Source organism: Myxocyprinus asiaticus, chromosome 29 (genome assembly GCF_019703515.2).
Source record: "Myxocyprinus asiaticus isolate MX2 ecotype Aquarium Trade chromosome 29, UBuf_Myxa_2, whole genome shotgun sequence".
Taxonomy (NCBI): domain Eukaryota; kingdom Metazoa; phylum Chordata; class Actinopteri; order Cypriniformes; family Catostomidae; genus Myxocyprinus; species Myxocyprinus asiaticus.
The window spans coordinates 13,014,626-13,033,428 of record NC_059372.1 but is presented as its reverse complement, the minus strand read 5'-3'; the positions used below and the strand labels follow the sequence as shown (position 1 = coordinate 13,033,428).

At 46.4% G+C, this 18,803-nt stretch overlaps 1 protein-coding gene across 1 annotated transcript in view; it reads left to right on the top strand.

Annotated features, from left to right (window-relative positions):
* The window catches only part of LOC127419896 (plexin-A1-like), a 289,863-nt gene that overhangs the window by 27,294 nt on the left and 243,766 nt on the right, over window positions 1–18,803 (top strand). The window contains exon 2 of the mRNA XM_051661705.1: window positions 14,324–15,709. Coding sequence (XP_051517665.1) covers window positions 14,522–15,709 — 1,188 coding nt within the window. The 5' untranslated portion in view covers window positions 14,324–14,521. The remainder of the gene's footprint in view (window positions 1–14,323; window positions 15,710–18,803) is intronic.

Genomic DNA, 18,803 nt, shown 5'->3' with positions numbered 1-18,803 from the left:
GGGAGCCCGAGACACCTCTGGTCTTTGATAAAAGGCCAATGAAAATTGGCGAGTGGTATTTGCATGCCACTCCCCCGAACATACGGGTATAAAAGGAGCTGGTATGCAACCACTCATTCAGGTTTTACGCTGAGGAGCCGATATAAGGTCCGGCCATTTCAGCGGGTAGTTCAGCGTTGTGGCAGGAGGGACCAACGTCTCGTTCCCTCCATCAGGGAACGGAGGTTACACCAGTAACCATGACGTTCCCTATCTGTCACTCACTCGACGTTGGTGTCGATGTAGTGACACTAGGGGTCCCTATACAAAACGCCACAAGGCTGAACTGTGTTACGTGAACTGGCGGTGTGTGGTGGGCAGACTTGCTGTGTGCCTCATAGCCAGCACACCAGGTCGACACGTAACCTCCCCCAACACAGTTATGAGTGTCGAACGGCCCTTTTTGGGGACAAGTCGACTACCCAGAGATAGAGACAGGCTTAACCCAGTCATGGCCTCTTTCCCCTTCTCTTTTTCCACTCCCTAAAAAAGAAGGGGGATTATCCGACTGGGCCGCCAGGTCTAGTCGGGGGGTGTCCCTCCCAAGGGGAGGACACCGCGGAGACCACACCTCGCCCCAAGAGAGGGGGGATATTTAAGTGGAAGAATACATCACATGGTCTTTCCAACCATGTGGAGAGCCTTCAAGGTAGATCCTACCCAATGGGGGAGGAGTTACTACAACATGGAGACTGAGGGGCTCTGCCCAAGGAAGACGCAGTTTGCCAGTAGGGAAACGAACTAGCGGAAGATATAGATCGCATGGGGTTAGCCTTACAGGGAACCGCCACATGCGGAGCACCTACCCCAGAACCGGGCTCTTAGTTAGCGCGTGTACTGGGCCGGCAGCGAGTCTCTCCGAAAACTCGACTGCCACAGGGCTCGGAGGAAGTCAACCAGGGAACAACCTTTGTGAACACTACTGGGAATTAACAGCGCACGTCTTCAGCTCAAAAGGAGGTGGAAGGCGCTATGTGCAAGCGATACACCCGGCCGGCTATCCCGGGCTTATCCGCTTGTGTTGCGTGCCACTACCTGGGACGAAACCGGTTCCACCCGGAGGTTGTAAAACCTTGCAAAGGTGTTGGGTGTTGCCCAGCCCGCTGCTCTGCAATGTCTGTTAGAGAGGCACCTCTGGCCAGGGCCCAAGAAGCCGCTACACCACGAGTAGAATGGGCTCGTAGCCCTACCGGGGGCGGCATGTTTTGGGCGAGACATGCCATAGTTATGGCGTCAATGAGCCAGTGGGCGATCCTCTGCTTGGAGACAGCACTTCCTTTCCGCTGTGCACCGAAGCAGACAAAGAGCTGCTCAGAGAGTCTAAAGCTCTGCGTGCGATCCAAATAGATGCGCAAAGCGCGCACCGGACACAGCAACGCCAGGGCTGGGTCTGCCTCCTCCTGGGGCAGCGCTTGCAGGTTCACCACCTGGTCTCTAAAAGGAGTGGTGGGAACCTTGGGCACATAGCCCGGTCGGGGGTCTCAGGATCACGTGAGAATAGCCCGGACCGAACTCCAGGCACATTTCGCTGACAGAGAACGCTTGCAGGTCACCTACCCTCTTGATGGAAGTGAGCGCAGTCAGGAGGGCAGTCTTCAAGGAGAGTGCCTTAAGCCCGGCTGACTGCAAAACTCAAAGGGGGCTCTCTGTAGACCCTGAAAAACTACAGAGGTCCGATGAGGGAACAAGGCGTGGCCTGGAGGGATTCAGCCTCCTGGCGCCTCTTAGGAACCTGATGATCAGATCATGCTTCCCTAAGGACTCACCGTCGACTGCGTCATGGCGTGCTGCTATGGCAGCAACGTACACCTTCAAGGTGGAAGGGGACAGCCTCCCTTCCAACCTCTCTTGCAGGAAGGAAAGCACTGATCTGACTGCGCACCTCTGGGGGTCTTCCTGATGGGAAGAACACCACTTAGCGAACAGACACCACTTAAAGGCATACAGGCGCCTCGTAGGGGGAGCCCTAGCCTGAGTGAATGTGTCTACCACCGCAGGTGGGAGACGGCTTAGGTCTTCCGCGTCCCGTCCAGGGGCCAGACATGGAGATTCCAGAGGTCTTGGCGCGGGTGCCGAATGGTGCCCCTTCCCTGAGAAAGAAGGGCCTTTCTCAGGGGAATTTGCCCGGGGGAGCTGTCACGAGGAGCGTGAGGTCCGCGCACCACGTCTGGGCGGGCCAGTAGGGTGCTTACCAGGACGACCTTCTCCTCGTCCTCCCTGACCTTGCACAGGGTCTGTGCGAGCAGGCTCACTGGGGAAAACGCATATTTGCGAATGCCAGGGGACCAGCTGTGCCAGCGCGTCTATGCCGAGGAAGGACTCGGTGAGGGCGTACCAGAGCGGGCAGTGGGAGGATTCTTGGGAGGCGAACAGGTGCACCTGTGCCTGACTGAATCGACTCCAAATCAGCTGGACCACCTGAAGGTGGAGTCTCCACTCTCCCCTGCGGGGAACCTGCCGTGACAGCGCGTCCGCTGTAACGTTGAGGTTGCCCGGGATATGAGTGGCTCGCAGCGACTTGAGGTGCTGCTGACTCCGGAGGAGGAGACGGCGGGCGAGTTGTGACATACAGCGGGAGCGCAGACCGCCTTGGCGGTTGACATATGCTACCGCTGCCGTGCTGTCTGTCCGAACTAGCACGTGCTTGCCCTGGATCAACGGCCGGAACCTCCGCAGGGCGAGCAGAATTGCCAGTAACTCGAGGCAGTTGATGTGCCAACGCAGCCGCGGACCCGTCCAGAGGCCGGTGGCTGCATGCCCGTTGCAAACAGCGCCCCAGCCCGTCTTGGAGGCGTCTGTCGTGACCATGATGCGCCTGGAGACCAGTTCTAGAGGAACACCTGCTCGTAGAAACGAGAGGTCGGTCCAAGGGCTGAAAAGACGGTGACAGACCGGTGTAATGGCCACGCGGTGTGTCCCGTGGCGCCATGCCCGTCTCGGGACTCGAGTCTGGAGCCAGTGCTGAAGCGGCCTCATATGCATCAACCCGAGCGGGGTGGCCACCGCCGAGGACGCCATATGCCCCAGGAGCCTCTGAAAATGTTTCAGTGGAACCGCTGTTTTCTGTTTGAACGCCTTCAAACAGGCCAGCACCGACTGGGCGCGCTCGTTCATAAGGTGCGCCGTCAAGGAGACTGAGTCCAACTCCAAACCGAGAAAAGAGATGCTCTGAACCGGGAGGAGCTTGCTCTTTTCCCAGCTGACCCGAAGCCCTAGTCGGCTGAGGTGTGAGAGCACCAGGTCCCTGTGTGCGCATAACCCGTCTCGAGATTGAGCTAGGATTAGCCAGTCGTCGAGATAGTTGAGAATGCGAATGCCCACCTCCCTTAACGGGGCAAGGGCAGCCTCTGCGATCTTCGTAAAGACGCGAGGAGACAGGGACAGGCCGAAAGGGAGGACTTGTACCGATACGCCTGACCCTCAAACGCAAACCGCAGGAAGGGTCTGTGTCGAGGAAGGATCGAGACGTGAAAGTACGCATCCTTCGGGTCTACCGCCGCGAACCAATCTTGATGCCGGACGCTCGCTAGAATGCGTCTTTGCGTCAGCATCTTGAACGGGAGTCTGTGTAAGGCCCGGTTCAGTACTCGCAGGTCCAAGATTGGCCGCAACCCACCGCCTTTTTTCGGTACAATGAAGTAGGGGCTGTAAAACCCCCTCTTCATCTCGGCTGGAGGGACAGGTTCTATCGCGTCCTTCCGTAGGAGGGTAGCGATCTCCGCGCAAGGTAGCAGCGTTTCCATCTTTCACCAAGGTGAAGTGGACACCGCTGGACCTGGGCGGATGCCCAGCGAAGTGAATCGTGCAGCCGAGTCGGACGGTCCGGACCAGCCCTCGCGACGGACTGGAAAGCGCAAGCCATGCACCCGAGTTCCGCGCAAGGGGGACCAAAGGGACAACGTCATCGGATGTACCGGCGGGTGGGGCCTCGCGGCGGGGCGGAGCCTGAGGTGCCACACCCCATCGTGGCCGTGCTGAGTCAGAGGACATCGAAGCACTTACCTGGCTCCTTGTGACCACCCCCGGAACAGCCTGGGACGGGGGAGGAAGAGGCCTGTCCTCATGACCCGTGGAGACTGTCACATCGGGGGCAGATTTGTGCCACAGCTGGGCGCTCAGGGCGGGAGACCGCCGCTGGAGCGCCAACCTGCCAAATGGAGTGGTGGACGGTGGTCGTGATGCCAGCCGTACACACCGAATATGTGACCCAGGGAACAAGGAAACCACTCTTGCGGAGCTCTTGAGTACTGCAGCCACTTGGGCATGCAGCGCAATTAAATGCAAAAGGTAACAAAAAGAAGATCTGCTTACCAGCTCCAGAGCAGCGGGTTTCGTTGTCCCTGGGTCGCCCGTCTCAGGGGCGCTTCGAAGACCTCCGTGGGTTCTACGGTGCCGGCTGTGAGACGGGTGGCGTCGGCTTCCTGCGGTGGGCTCCACGCCGGGGCCGGGCCGGAGGGGCGGGCTGCGGCGGAGCCGGTGCAGTCACCGCAGGGGGACGCCCTCGGCGATGAGTAGATGGGGGGATCTTGAGCCACGCCGGGGCAGGACAAGCCGGCTAGCACCCATCTACTGCTCTACCATCGAGAACTGCTGGGCAAAGTCCTCGACAGTGTCGCCGAATAGGCCCTCCTGGAAAATGGGGGCAGCAAGGGATCGTGTCCTGTTGGCCTCACCCATCTTGACCAGGTTGAGCCAAAGGTGGCGCTCCTGGACCACTAGTGTGGCCATCGTCCGCCCGGGAGACCGTGCCGTGACCTCCGTCGCTCGGAGAGCGAGGTCGGTCGTCGAGCGCAGTTCCTGCATCAATCCCGGGGCGGAACTACCCTCGTGCAGTTCCTTTAGCGCCTTGGCAGACTTGCAGGAGAGCCATGGCGTGCAGGGCGGAGGCGGCTTGTCCAGCAGCGCCGTAGGCTTCGACCGTCAGAGACGACGTAAACCTACAGGCCTTGGACGGGGCTTTGGGCACCCACGCCAGGTGGCGGCGCTCTGCGGGCATAGGTGCACCGCGAGCGCCTTTATCCACCGGGGGATTGCCGAATAACCCTTGGCCGCCCCACCATCGAGGGTAGTGAGAGCGGGGAAGCTGAAAAGATCGGGACCGGGCAGTAAAAGGTGCCTCCCGCGATCTTGTCAGCTCTTCATGCACTTCCGGGAAGAAAGGAACGGGGCGGGGCGTGGCTTTGAGCGGCGCCGCGAGCCCAGGAACCAATCACAGAGCCGCGAGGGTTCAGGGAAGAGCGGTGAAATCCACTCTAACCGACGCTCGCGGCTGTCCGGGAAAGCATGTCGTCATCTCCGCGTCAGCCTGTGACTGGGCGATCGACCCCGAAGGGAGGAGCCCAGCTGAGGCTTCCGACTGGACGAGCCCGCTCTCCGATGCTGCGCTCGAGAGCTCATCACTTTCGCGGGCTCCGAATAAGAGGTCGAACTCGCCGTGAGACGAGCCGGCGGACTCACCCGGAAGCCCGATCGGGGCAGACGAGCGTGCTGGGGGATGGGAGTTCCGCGGGGGGATACCCGGCGGAGGCGGTCCCATTGGGGTCCCCAAATCGCCCCCAGTGCTAGCCGCGCTGGCCTCAAACCCGTGGGTAAAAGGACCGAGGCGGGAGCCTCTGGGGTGGCTCGCTTCCTTACGAAGGCGAGCCGCGACCGCAACGTTGCCATGGACACATTCTCGCAATGAGAATGTGACCATCCACGAACGCTGTCTCCGCGTGAGCAGTGCCCAGACACGAAAGACAGTGATCGTGACCGTTAGAAGGCGAGAGATAACGAGCACAACCAGGAATAACACACAATCGGAAAAGCATCTTTAAAAAGACGCGTCTTTAAAAAGACGTTCCGTGTGTGCGCTCTTTTAGAGAAATATATACTCTTTTAGAGGGGAAAAATGCTCTTTCAGAAAATATACTCTCTAGTTTTTCTGCCGAAGCGCCCAGGGGCGTTCTCTGCAGTGCACCAGTGCAGAGGAGGGAGAAGCCGCTGAAATGCGCCGTCAGATCCAGCAGGTGAATGAACAGTAGTATTCAGCTCAATGAGCATGACCGTTCGGCTCCGAAGAGAAAATCTGAATGAGTGGTTGCATACCAGCTCCTTTTATACCCGTATGTTCGGGGGAGTGGCATGCAAATACCACTCGCCAATTTTCATTGGCCTTTTATCAAAGACCAGAGGTGTCTCGGGCTCCCAAGAGTGACCCCTAGTGTCACTACATCGACACCAACGTCGAGTGAGTGACAGATAGGGAACCAGACTTTTAAATATTACATTTTATAAATGACACGACTGGAATTGTTCGGTTGGAGGGGGTACCAAACTCTGAATCCTGAACAAAACAGTTTGGTGAATACATGTTTACAAATTAGCTTCCACTCAGCTGACAAGCAATGAAAGTAGCTACGTGGTTAGCTAGTTAGCTATAAGCTCGTTGTCACGGAATGTAAAAGATGGACCAACATTGCATCTCACCAACTAGGTAACAACGTAGCGTGAAATCAACACTCAACAGAAATCAACAGTCCACCGCTGCACTGTTGTCTGCTGAGCTGCAAAAAGATGCTCTGATGCTTACCTTTCAATCTGCTACATTACTGACTGCACTGACAAACTATAGCTGGCTAACAGCAGACAGACATGAGTGACATGGTTGTCAGGGACAGGGTTAGTTTTATATTAGTTATATTGAAAAGGGAAAATGATGGGGTCATTTTTTAATAACTTTCCAGTATGTATTTCACAAACTAGTTAGCAGCTTACCGAAAGAGACCGCTCAACTCCGCACCGCCAAAATCTGCCCTGTCTGCAGAGCCACCGTCAGTTCAGCGTCAGCTCTGTAAACAGTGGAGTCGGAGCGCGCTCTGCTGGACAAACTACGTAATGACACCAATTCTAAAGCATTGTTTTCTGCATTAAATGTTCTGAAAAAAGTTTTCATATCTGCGCATATTGGTAAAATATACACCGATACCGATGTATTGGTGAAAGGCTAATATCGGCCGACAATATTGGCAAACCGATATATCGGTCGGGCACTAATATATATATATATATATAGATAGATAGATATATAGATAGATAGATAGAAAATTAATATTGGTATATGCAGATGTGTGTGTGTTTGTGTGTGTATGTGTGTGTGTGTGTGTGTGTGTGTATACACTCACTGAGCACTTTGTTAGGAACACTATGGTTCTAATAAAGTACCCAACATGGTCTACTGCTGTTGTATCTCATCCGCCTCAAGGTTTGACATGTTGTGCATTCTGTCTATTCTGCTCACTACAATTGTACAGAGTGCTTATCTGAGTTACCATAGCCTTTCTGTCAGCTTGAACCAGTCTGGCCATTCTCCGTTGACCTCTCACGTCAAGGCGTTTCCATCCGCAGAACTGCCACTCACTGGATGTTTTTTGTTTTTGGCACCTTTCTGAGTAAACTCTAGAGACTGTTGTGCGTGAAAATCCCAGGAGATCAGCAGTTACAGAAATACTCAAACAAGCCCATTTGGCACCAACAATCATGCCACGGTCGAAATCACTGAGATCACATTTTTTCCCCATTCTGATGGTTGGCGTGAACATTAAAGGGATAGTTCACTCAAAAATGAAAATTCTCTCATCATTTACTCATCCTCATGCCATCCCAGATGTGCATGACTTTCTTTCTCCCAGATGTGCATGCCTTTCTTTCTTCTGCAGAACACAAATTAAGATTTTTAGAAGAATATTTCAGCTCTCTAGGTCCTTACAATGCAAGTGAATGAGTACCAAAATGTTTACATTCCAAAAAGCACATAAAGGCAGCATAAAAGTAATTCATAAGACTCCGGTGGTTAAATCCATATCTTCAGAAGTGATATGATAGGTGTTGGTGAGTGTGAGGGAAGGAGGTCACTGGGACAGGAAGGTTCAGGTCTCAGGTGAGCTTTTAACCACAAACGTAGGGGTAACACAGTCACAACTTGCACAGTAACTTCTTTAGCTTCACAAACTCTTTAGCATCACAGGCTCCTAGTCACAGCCTCTTAATCATCACAAAGTCTTTATCACAACTCTTTAGCATCACGAACTCAGTAGCTTCACCGTGAGACTCTCGTGCCAGACTCTCTCTCTCTCTTCTGGCGGTGGCGTGGCTGTTTATATGCCGCTCTCCCCAAGCTCACTGGAATTAGAGACAGGTGTTAGACATAATTTAGCTCAGGTGTAAGTGCCCTTACCGCTTTCTCTCTCTCCGGACGGGCGCTCGACCACGCCACTGCTGCCACAGTGAGAAAGAGAAAAAATATCAAAAAAGTAAATTTTTGCTAGAAGTTTTTTTGCATAAATGCATAAAGAATGTGAATCACCAAAAACACAAGAGGAATGTGAAAGTGAAAGTTAAAGTAGAGATAGACTGAACAGGGAGGAGAATTTATTGTAAAAATTGACTACAGTTTTGATCTTTGTGGCACATAAATTACCGCACAACCCATGAAAACGACACCTCATACTTAAGCAAATTTATACACAGCGCCTCTTTAACATGGAGGTCACATCTCTGAGCATTGTGGGGTTGGAGTAAAGCAGGCCTCAGTGATGGCCACCCATATTGATGATTCTCACCCACAGCTATTATATTGCTTCTGAAGACATTGATTTAACCACTGGAGTCATATGGATTACTTTTATGATGACCTGTGTGATTTTTGGAGGTTCAAAATATTGGCATACATTTTTGAGTCCAGAATCAGGATTACACCACATGACCTGAACAAAATGTGTCTTTCATAAAAATGTCAAAATATTGATATTTAATGAAATGACAAAATAATGATTTTTCCTCCCTGTTTTATGTTTTTTTATTTTTTTATTTTTTTTATAATAAACAAAATGGCTACATGTTACCTATATGTTTACACTACATGACTTTGATTTAGTGGACAAAGGTTTTTTAAAATGTTAATCATATTTTAAAATGAAAATAGTTTTACTATTGCTTTATTGTTAACATTTATAAACTTGCTCTGAAATTTGTCTGAAATTTATTTAGTCCAATCTTAGTAATCATTTCGACCAAGCGATCATTGGTCAAAGTATGAATAAAGTAGTTGCTTGTGTTGTTGTTTGAGAGCGTATTTGTGTATATGGTTTAATTTGGATGACTTGACTACAGTCATACCGACTATATGGTTTCTTACATTAATATTAGCATCATTGAGGTATGTGTTAATCTGCCATGACTAACTGCCTTTTAGTGTCCTGTGAGTTTGCGTAAGACTGGTCACAGTTCTATTGTCAGGGGTGGGGTTGACATGACTGCATCCATCCAAAGTGCTGCGGCTGCAACATTTACAGTCATGTGAAAGTGTCAGTGATTAGGCTTGATGGTTTTTCCCTTGGAGTGTCTTGTCTTCCTCAGTAGCTCATAATTTATGCCCATTGTGACCTTATGAGCTCAGATTCCTTCTGCTCTGATTTAAGATTAGTCTGCATTGCAGTAGTCTCAGTACAAACAAGAAAACAGCTAATCTTGGAACAGATCTTGCGATATGAAAGACTACCATTTTCACTTGCACTGTGCATTGTATTTGTAATTAGTGTTGTTCACTATTACTATTGCTCATACTTTGTGTTAGGGATTTCAACAAAACCTTTACAGTATGTATTAAACATTGACTGTATGATACATAAAATCATGTGGCTTATTGAGGAGAAATTTGCAATGACTTTTCTAAGCGATCGTACTTACAATTTGGTGGACGAGAATCAGGCAAAAAAACACAAATGCTAACATTGTAGGAATTTAGCAATATCATCTGGTGCCTGGAACAGAGACCTGGGGTTATCTTTTTTTTTATTTTTTTATTTTTTATTTTTTTATTGTCTATAATGCTTAGCCCTACTAGAAAATACCTAGCAACGGCTTGGCAACTAACCACAACACCCTAGAATTGTTGCTGGCAACTTTTTCATGGACAAGTACGACTTTTGTAAATGGCCATAGAAACCTGCAATCTGCCTCAATTTAGGGCTTTAAACTCTACAGCACACTCTCTTGTGTTGAGGGTGGGTTTTGTTTGGGTTTGACTAATGGCTGTGCTGTGGGGAGGGCCCGGTGTCTGCAGGAGTACAGCACACTGAGGAGGTGATTGTGCAGAGGGCCTGTTGCACTTTGCATATGCCAAAATCCGAACACAATGCCCTCCATTTATAGCATCACTCCTTAACGTGTAACCCACTGACACCATGACAGCTGCCCCCCCCATCATCGCCCCCTAAACAACCACCAATAACATCACACAGCGACCTCAACAACAGCCCAATATTAACAGGTGCATCTCTGCTAACATGCAACAAACCAATGAAATCCCAATGGATAAAATCAAGTCCCGACCTGAAATGCCAATTCCCCTCTTTAACTGGACTGGTTACGTTTTGGACACTCCAAAATTTGTACTTGGGCTAAGCTAAGGAAATGCAGAAACTGCAGCCCTTTAAATCAGGGATTTTCCCACTTTTTTCGATGCCAAGGACCAGGGCCCTAGCAAGGAATTCTGGGCCCCATGAATGTACACTGGCCTGGGCCACTTTCATATTAAAAAATACAGTTTAAAATTTGTTGTGGGGCCCCCCTGGACCTGTGGGCCCCTAGAATTGTTACAGCCTTTCATCTCATTAGCTATGGCCCTGCCAAGGGTCCCCAAATATGATGACCCCCTTCCCAAAATATAAAGGCATCTATATGTTTTCATGTATAAAGACCAATTTATACTGTGTGAGAAAAATAGTAAGCATGATATTGTCATTGTACTGAATTCAAAATAAATTATTAAAAGATTATCTGGAAATTATTTACTTTTGTATATGTACTTTTTTAAAAAAAAATTTTTTACCTTTTTTCCTTTACATTAAAATTTCATAAAAGTTTCCACAGACCCCCCAGTACCCTCTTTATATGACCCTTACCGTCAGCTCTATTTCACCTCTTCTCTATGGCATGGAGTTATTTCCATGGCGAGTGGTATTTTGGCCTGCTACGTCTCTTTAAATCGCCATGCCTATAACACTTTCATCTGTGATTTAGCATCACACCATTCACACTGAGGATTAGCCACCACTACAGAAATAAATGTGCACTGTTAAATCATAATTTCAGCAGAATGAGATGAGATGTCATTTCAAGACTTTGTCGAATTTTGACAACGGCCTTGCTTAGCATAACACCCGTCTTTTGGATGAGATGTTAACTCGAGATCCTGACTCTCTGTGGTCATTAAAAATCCCAGGGCACTTCTCGTAAAGAGTAGGGGTATAACCCTGGTGTCTTAGCGAAATTCCCCCCATTGGCCCTTATCTATCATGGCCCCCTAATAATCTCCATCCCTGAATTGGCTACATCACTCTACTCTACTCTCCACCAATAGCTAGTGTGTGGTGGGCATTCTGGCGCACTATGGCTGCTGTCGCATCATCCAGGTGGATGCTGCACACTGGTGGTGGTTGAGGAGGTTCCCCCATACTATGTAAAGTGCTTTGAGTGCCTAGAAATGCACTATATAAATGTAAGGAATTATTATTATTACTATTAACAGTGATTATTTGTATTCCTGTGCACTATTTTTGAATGAATTTTATAACCTTAATATAACATCTTCATTTTAATACATAAGTTGTTTTTACAATGGATTTACATTTATAATAGAAATCAGAATCTGTTTTCATGTTTGAATGCTTTATAGTAGTTATGGCAGGTATTGTTTGTAGAGAGAAGAAAAACGGAAAAAAGGGAAGAAAAAATAAATAATAAAAAAAGGAGAGAAAGGAAGTGTTGAAGGAAAGAATGAAGGATAGAAAAAAGAAAAGAAAGAAAAAAACAATAAAGGAAAGAAGGAAATAATGAAAGATGGAAAAAAGAAGGGCAGAAAGAGAGAAAGAAGGAATTAAAGAAGAAAAGAAAGAAGTGTTGAGAGAAGGAAAGAAAATGATAGAAAGAAGGAAATAATTAAAAAAGAAAGAAAGAAGTAAAAGAAGGAAGGAAAGAAAGAAAGAAAGAAAGAAAGAAAGAAAGGGAAAAAGAAGTGGGGGTCTGTGTTTGTTTGTTAGTGGATTAAGGCCCCCATGTATTAATGCATGTGTGTCTGCTCTGCGTGCCTGTAATAAAAAGCAGATCCTGCAGAGTCTCTCTGGGTGGTTTAGTTGTGGCTATCACTGAGGCCTGCTTTCCTCCTACCCCACAATGCTCAGAGATGTGACCTCCATGTTAAAGAGGCGCTGTGTATACATTTTCATGTGTTGTGTGGTAATTTAGGTGCCACAAGCAATAAATCACTGTGGATGCCTTGGTCCCGCAAGCCATTTTCCAAGCCAGGCAGGTTTTGCTGTCCTGAAGGTTCCATGCAACTCCCATACCTCCTCTAATTGATTCATTCAATTTCACCTTTATCCTTGGTGTGGACCTATGCATTTAGATGTTTGAAGCAAGTGGGTGGGACCTCATAATTGCTCTATTCCATGAAAATAGCATTGCTGTGCTGTATTGGGAATTGCAGCACACTTATTTTGCTGTAGTTTCAATTTCTTTTAATTGCTTCTTTTTTTCTTTTTTTTTTAAGAGGGGATTTCATTTTTTGAGCCAAAACAGTAAGTGGTCCCTTGAATGTGCATTTAAAACAAATTCTGCTTTCTCATTAGCATATATTTGGCCCAGATAAGTCAAAACTCTTGACAGATTTGTTTTTATAGTCCTGTTATGGGTCAGGTTCTGCATAGCTCAAAATGTAATTTGAAGTATGCTTTGGAGGTCTTTTAGTTAGTTGCTTGATCATTTATAGGCAATTTTTGTATGTTTCTTTCTAGCAGGGAATTGCTTTGACAGTGCTCCTCTATCACTGAGCCAAAATAAATAAATAAATAAATAGTAATAATAATAATATCGGAGTGCTGACTGTGAGTCAGTTTAGCTGAGAAGAGCTCAGCTGTTATGATCAATATGGAGGAGGAAAATTTAGGCCCCAATCAACATTGCACAGCAAATATGATGATAGATACTGTGTAAGCCCCAAATAGCTGAAAATATGAAATATTTGTTTTCTGTTACCCCTTTTCCAAATCATGGTTTCTACATAACCTGTCTACAATCAAGCATGCCACATCACTGACTTTTTTTTTTACAAGTCTTACTCCTAGATTTGAGAACATATTTTAAGTGTCTTTATGCTATTACAAACTGCCTTAGATGTATCAGTCAGAAGTTATTTATATATGCTCAACTGGTAGAGAGTGGCACTAGCAATGCGAGGTTGTGAATTAAATTCATAAAAGAGATAGCCTACCTGTGTGTTTGGTGTGTGTGAAGCCTATGTATTTTTCACCAGTATGTATGTGTATCTGCTCGCTTACGTAGTTGTTTCGTAGTCTTACTCATGACAGTCAGCCCACAGTGTGGCTCACAGCATTGAGTGGTGAATGAGACCCAGATGCGATCTCCTCACTCAATAGTCTTGTAAAGTGAGATAAATGTCATCTGAGATACAATGATGCTTCTGTTTTGAACACTGGAGAAGGTCAGAGCAACAGTCTCCGCTGCTGACTTAATGAGCGGCCTGAGATTGCCCTTGTTTAAGTGGCTTTGCACAGAGGGTATCACTGGACACCCAAAGCTCCTCTACATCGTCCATGATCACATGAATGTCATTAGACATTCAATTAGAAAAAATTTGATGGATCGTCTCTTCTTCCGCTGCCCTGTGGTAGAGTCAAGAGGGCATGTTATCGGTACTGTGGTATTTTAAAACCTGATTGCTTTCCTGTGGTTCAAAGAAAGTGCTTTTGTTTTATGCGGGATCAACTTAAATGGCTTCGCCGTGCAAGCATGAGGAAATGCGAACGTTTATTGCTGATGTTTACCAGTGCACCTCAAGGTGAATTGGTAAACTAGTCTACGCTGTTATTGCGTCACTCACTCATTCCTTACTTCCTCTACTCCCTCAGTCTTGCTCTTACTCTTTCGTTTTTGTGCTAGCTGAGTTGGCACAGACTACGTGAAATATTTAAGGGCACAGCAGCTCTATCAGACGAGTTCTCAGTGTGGAGTTTGCAGTGTGCACTGCTCTCTGCTAGCTTGACACACTCATTAAATGTTGTATAGGATTTTACCCAAGTCTCCACTATAAGATATTTATGTTTATGTATTATGAGTTGTTTTTCTCTTTGGCAGCCAGAACTCTTAAAAACCCAGTCGAATCGATACACAATGTTCTATTCTGTTTTTCGTCAACACTCATGATGTTTTTTTCTCACCCTTGCAGGGCTAGCAGCCATGGAGCTGCAGATGATGGTGTAGACGACAGCTCTTTGCCAAGAGAGAGAGAGCCGAGAGGATACTGGGTCAATAAGCCGCTCTCCTCATCACAGACTAACAGACGCTGTCCAGGTTGTATCCTGGCCTCGGATCAGAAAGGTGAAGATAACCTGGCCTACTGCTTCCTCTTCAAAAGATATAAAAAATGCTGCCAAATGGGAGGAGGCCGCTTCCCGCCTCTCTTTGCAAGGCCTTCCTCCTCCTCTTCTTCCTCTCTCTCCTTCCTCGTCATGGGGGGCTTGAGTTCAACCTCTCTTCCTTCCGAACCTTCACCCCACCAGAGGGAGGGCTTACGCACCTGGTTGTCCATAACAAAACGGGTGAAGTCTATGTCGGTGCTGTCAATTGGATCTACAAGTTTTCTAGCAACCTGACCAAGCTTCGAAGCCATGTTACGGGTCCTGTGGTGGATAATGAAAGATGTTACCCACCACCTGGCGTTCAGTCCTGTCCTCACGAGCTGTCACAGACTAGCAACGTCAACAAGTTGTTGCTGCTGGATTCAGGGCAGAATAGACTCATTGCATGCGGAAGCACCTCACAGGGTATATGCCAGTTCCTTCGATTGGATGACCTCTTCAAACTGGGCGAGCCACATCACCGCAAAGAGCACTACCTTTCGAGCGTGTCCGAGGCAGGCACTATGTCAGGCGTGGTTATTAGTGGAACCCAAGGTGAAGACAGTGGTAAATTATTTGTAGGTACGCCCATTGAGGGCAAATCAGAGTACTTCCCAACTCTCTCCAGTCGTAAGCTGATGGCCAATGAGGAGAACGCTGATATGTTCAGCTTTGTCTACCAGGACGAGTTTGTCTCTTCGCAGCTCAAGATTCCATCAGACACGCTTTCAAAGTTCCCTACTTTTGACATCTACTACGTCTATGGCTTCAGCAGCGAGCAGTTCATCTACTATCTAACCCTCCAACTGGACACCCAACTTACCTCGCCGGATGCCAGCGGTGAACAGTTCTTCACCTCCAAGATTGTCCGTCTCTGCGTGGATGACCCCAAGTTTTACTCCTACGTGGAGTTTCCCATTGGCTGTACCAAGGATGGGGTGGAATACAGACTGGTCCAAGATGCCTACCTCAGTCGGCCTGGTGTCAAGCTAGCAAGATCGTTGGGTATCTCTGAACAAGAGGAGGTGCTGTTCACCATTTTTGCTCAGGGCCAAAAGAACCGGGCTAAGCCACCGAAAGAATCAGCCCTTTGCCTGTTCACACTGCGTAAAATCAAGGAAAAGATTAAGGAAAGGATCCAATCCTGCTACCGTGGCGAGGGCAAACTGTCTCTACCCTGGCTCCTCAACAAGGAATTGAACTGCATCAACTCGGTAGGTTTAACCTTACATTTTATTAAAAAAAAAAATTATTGTTAAAAAGCAAGATGTAAAGTGTTTTGTTGATTCTAGTCAGGATATGCAAATTAATAATTCCTCATACCTCACATCTTATTGTAGATGGATGTAGAAGCAATCAATCAAGTAACAACTAGAATGCATGTTATTTCTAGATCATTGGTGCATTACAGGTGGGAATGTCATGTTTATATGCTTGGAAGCAGGCCCTCAGAAGCTAGCCTCTGTTTAACAGGGAAACCTCTGCTCCCCAGTTGGATTAACTGGCCACATCATTTGCTCAGTCCCTGGGATTAACGCCCTGTCACTATATTGCCTCATATGTGTCTTTTCTAAAGTGATAATTGATTTGAACTCTTAAAGTTATCATATCTTTGTCGCCCAAGTTCTCGTGGGACCTTTATTCTAGTGTCAGAACAATGTGGACAGCCACAGAGAAGCTAGCATGCTGACGCATTTCTTACTTGCTAATTGACAGCACTCTCAGCTGTGTTCTCCTCTTAGGCCCTCATAGGAAATAGCCAAGCCGGCAGTTTTTCACTGAACACAATGCTCTAACACAGAATGACAGGATTATTCCCAGAGAACAACCCAAATCCTCCTCCTATTATATGTGCAGCATGTTCTTGGGTGATTCGACTCTGCCATACAAGAGAAAATACATTTTGGCTGATGGAGCGAGTCAGATATGGAGAATTGGGAGAGTAATAAAAGAACATAAGAATGGAACTGGTGATTATAGAAGAAAGGAAGATGAAAGGATGGTGGCAGATAAGAATCGAGATAGCATGCAGAAAGTATGCCGACTTTTCTTTTCATGTTGTATTATGATATATTATGATAAAGTATTAGTGATGCAGTTATCGTCTTGCAGTTCCTGTGCTGTGACATCTCATTTGAAGTATTTTGTCATAACACTGGTGCGTTATGAATTATTATGTTTCACCGCCAACCTTTATTAAATGCCCCAAACGAGAAAACGTAATATTTGCTTCAGTCTATAACAGCAATATTTGACCCTATCAAACATTCTGTAGCAAATAAATCAAAGCTCTAAAATTTATACTAGGCAGTAAGGCTCATTTTTCCAATTTATCATATGCTGAACTGTTATCACTATCAGAATACATATCACAGTATGAGAGATCTACTTATATAATATCCTGCTCTCATAAGCATTTTATGACTCTATTCAACTCTTGTTTTACTTTTTCTTTTCAAGAATATATAGGTAATCTTAAAGGTGCACTAATTATTTTAGTTATTTACCTACAGAAATGAATATAACTTTTGACAAATATATTTAAAATAATGTACAGTACACACTGATGAGATGAATGCTTGTTTTATTTGACTTGAGGTGTATCGCCCTGTCATTGTGGCTACCCAGATGAGATTACATGATCAGGAAGAAATTAGACAGAGTCTTGCAATTTAATTGTTAATAAACTGAAACTTCAGATGACGCTAATACTCAAGTCTAAAATCATTGTGGGGTAGGAGGAAAGCAGTCTGAAGTATTTGCAATCGTATACTAGTTATGACATTTTTCGGAATGCAACGATGTGTAAATTCAAACTTGCGTGGCTAGAAATGTTTGTGTTCACATACTTTGCATAGAATATGATTGAGGCCTTACATGGTCTTCAACAGTCTTCAGCATAATCTAGTCAAAACAATTGCCTTTACAGTGCATTGTGATTAGTGTCAACCATATGCTCATGTCCTCATACAGAACTTGATAGCAGAAGTGGCCACAGTGGTAGACTCCGTCGACGAATAACTGACATTGGCATTAACGATAATAACTGCTGCCATTATTATAGCAGGCCTGGAGCAACCTGCCTTGGTAATGATGGCGGCACGGCTGACTGAATTGGATGAAAAGATAACGCTCCGAGGGTCCTCCACCGGCAAGGAGCTTCCAGCTTATGAATAATTCACCCTCACTCACCTTGTGTTATTCATTTATACCCCATCACAATCAGCGCATAATCAAAAATCCCTCCGCCTCCGCGCTCTGCTTACAAGCAATTAATGTTGTTTTCCAATCACAAAGCACACTATCATAATTCAGAATGCTTCAGGGGAGATGCACGCAGAGACAGACAGAAAGTCGAATAGAGTGGGAAATACGAGTAAAGATGCGGGCAGTTGGACAGACAGGCTTTGTCTCTGACAGACAGACAGTTTAACTGCTTTTGACGTCTTTCTTCTTGCCCACCTGTCTCGTTGCTCATGGTAAAGCTATGCATATATGTAAATGAGACACTGTACATGATGGTGCTTGATTACCATCTGTGACGGTGTGTTGCAATCCATCAAGGACATGTCAGCAGTGCCAAATAATAATTACATACAGGTTTTTCTATGGCACACCTTACGGCTGTCAATGGGGCTTGGTGCTCTGTTTTACATTGTAATCCTTTTCACTGGCCTTCTATTAGACACTTTTCAAAACTGTTTGTTTGTACACACCAATGGTAGCTTTAAGGAATAGTTCACCCAAAAAAGGAAATTTCTGTCATTATTTGCCTACCCTCATGCAGTATCAGATCTAAATATTGCTTCTTTTTTTGCCGTGGGGCCAGAATGCATTTTCCAGGCCATTACAATAAATGGGGACAGTATATACAGTATATATACTAAAAATTGTCATACTACTCTTGCGCCGCATTCAAAGCTTTCTGAAGCCTTACAATAGCTTTGTTAGGGAAACCGACTGAAATGTAACTTTAAGTTGAACTTGAGAATCGGATCCATTCCCTTAATAAGCGAATCATTCAGATCTTTAAAAGATCCAACTCAAAATAACACCATGATTACAAGCAAATGATAACATAATTTTTATTTGTTATATAACAAATCATTATATCCTTTTAATCATTCAATACAGCAATATGTTCTTGCAACGTTTTGAGGCACCATGCATTTGAGATCAGCATTTGGAAGCTACTTTAAACTTTAAGACCTGACAGAATATGCACTTTGCTGCCAATTAGCCATTTTTGATGTTGATGTGAGTCTCTTTCGGATATATTCAAACCTGTTTTGATTTACATTTAGGGTT